This window comes from Trypanosoma conorhini (genome assembly GCF_003719485.1).
Source record: "Trypanosoma conorhini strain 025E chromosome Unknown Tco_14.4_contig_00420, whole genome shotgun sequence".
In the NCBI taxonomy this organism is placed as follows: Eukaryota; Euglenozoa; class Kinetoplastea; order Trypanosomatida; family Trypanosomatidae; genus Trypanosoma; species Trypanosoma conorhini.
The window spans coordinates 3,565-5,276 of NW_021704487.1; the positions used below are offsets into that span (position 1 = coordinate 3,565).

A 1,712-nucleotide genomic window follows, 5' to 3' on the forward strand; every position below is an offset into this window, starting at 1 on the left:
CGCCACACGCTGGCGCGTGCAGCCGCCGGGCGGCAAGTCGGCTGCACCTGAGCAGGGCCTCCTGCACACGGCGCCGCCGGCCCCTCCAGGGAGGCCGCGGTTCGCCTCGGACATCGCCAAACAGGCACCCGCTGGGCTCCACCGAATGGATCCGCGTCCCCGCCCAGCGGGCCGGGCAACGAAGGCGCAAAAAAATGGCAACGTGGACGCGCAGCGGCGCACAAACCCGCGGCGCGGCATTCCGCGATGGCGGGCCCAAAGCCACCGCGGGCACCCCGCGGAGGCGCACGGCGCACTCGCAGCAGTCGGCGCGCCGCGGCATCCATCGCGAGGGATGCCGTCGGGTCCCGCAACGCGGCCCACGGCCGGGGTCGGGTTGTAATAGGGTTGGGGAATGAAAAGTTTTTGTATGGATTAAGGGTTTGGCTGGTTCATAACGATTTTTGGTGGTCCAACTGGTGGTTGCTTAGCGGGCGGTGGTTTGGCTGTTGCCCGTTGCGTCGTTGGGCGGAGGGGACGGGTAACCCCAGCGGCCAATGGGTGCGAGTGTTTGCGTTTGTTTAGTTCGTTTTGACGGAGGCCGTTGGAGATATATATTTTTTGATATTTGCGTTGGTATTTAACTTTGGTGGCCGCGGTGGTTCTGGAGGGGCTTTTTTTGAATGTGAAGGAAGGGGCGCGTTGTGGCCATCCTGCCCCCCTCTGTTTTGTGTGTGTATGTGTGTGCGTGTGGGGGTTTTGGTCCCTCAAGCGGTGTCAGAGTTGTCTGTGTGAAGAGGGTATGCTGTTTTTGTGAAAGAACCTTGTTTTCTTGTGGTCCTTTCGGTCTGCATTTATTTTTGTTGTGAAGTTTCAAATTTTATGTTCGCGTTAACATAGACGTTTTTTCTCTTTTTTTCATTTACTGTGGCTTCTGTCGAAATGTGTGTTTTTACCTTGTGCCATCCTTGCGTGATTGTTCCCACTTTCTGACTTTTCTACGTAAGCATGATATCGTTTGTGGTGGCGTGCGATGTTTACGTTGCTCCTAAATGTGTTATTCTACTGCATACTGAGCCGTACTGTTATTCCGTTTACTTTCTTTAACTATTACTATTTGGTGATTTGCTAGGGCGTTCTTTACTTCCCGTATTGAACGGAGTTGTTTATCTTATAGGGATGGGGCGAGGTTTTGGGCGTGGGGCGAGGATCGCGATTGTGACTCACGCTCAAGTGAAAACTGCAGGCAAAAAAACCCCACGAGGTCTTCGTGGATCGCGGCAAAAGAAGCGTAGACGCTTTCAACAGAAGCACGACGAACAAAGGAAGTTAGAAGAATCTCTCGGAATGAAGCCCACGACCACCCCCAAGAGCGAGAAGCCTTTGTCCCAACAAGTGGCAAGTATCCAGTTCCCGCATGTTGTGAATAAACGACAGAAGGGTTTCAAGCAGCTGAGGCGACAGATTGTGGATAGGGTAAGGGATCTAAGGAGGCGACACGCTGAGAAAAAAAAGAAACAAGTGAGGAAGAGCAGCAAGATGTCTGAAAATTAGATCGGGTAAAACCTTTGAACATAATTTTAAGTGTTTTTTTTCGCCATATTTACAATTGAGAAGTTTTGCGTGATTGCGGCCAGCTGATTGCAGAAAAAAAAATAGCATGCCGAATTGCATTTTCNCACGTTTTTTCTTTTCTGCGTTGACAGATAAAGTGTAGGAAATAATATTAACCC

At 51.5% G+C, this 1,712-nt stretch overlaps 1 protein-coding gene and 1 pseudogene across 1 annotated transcript in view, besides 1 other annotated feature; one reads left to right on the top strand and one right to left on the bottom strand.

The window, feature by feature from the left end:
* Nucleotides 1-322, bottom strand: part of Tco025E_06319 (uncharacterized protein) — a gene marked incomplete at both ends in the record, with an annotated part of 777 nt that extends 455 nt beyond the window's left edge. The window contains one exon of the mRNA XM_029373199.1: nt 1-322. This exon is cut by the window's left edge and continues 455 nt beyond it. Within this exon, the coding sequence (XP_029226842.1) occupies nt 1-322 (322 nt within the window).
* Nucleotides 323-708: 386 nt separating this feature from the next.
* Nucleotides 709-732: a microsatellite.
* A 305-nt stretch (nt 733-1,037) lies between these two features.
* Tco025E_06320 (hypothetical protein) lies at nt 1,038-1,527 on the top strand (annotated as a pseudogene).
* The last annotated feature ends 185 nt before the right edge of the window (nt 1,528-1,712 follow it).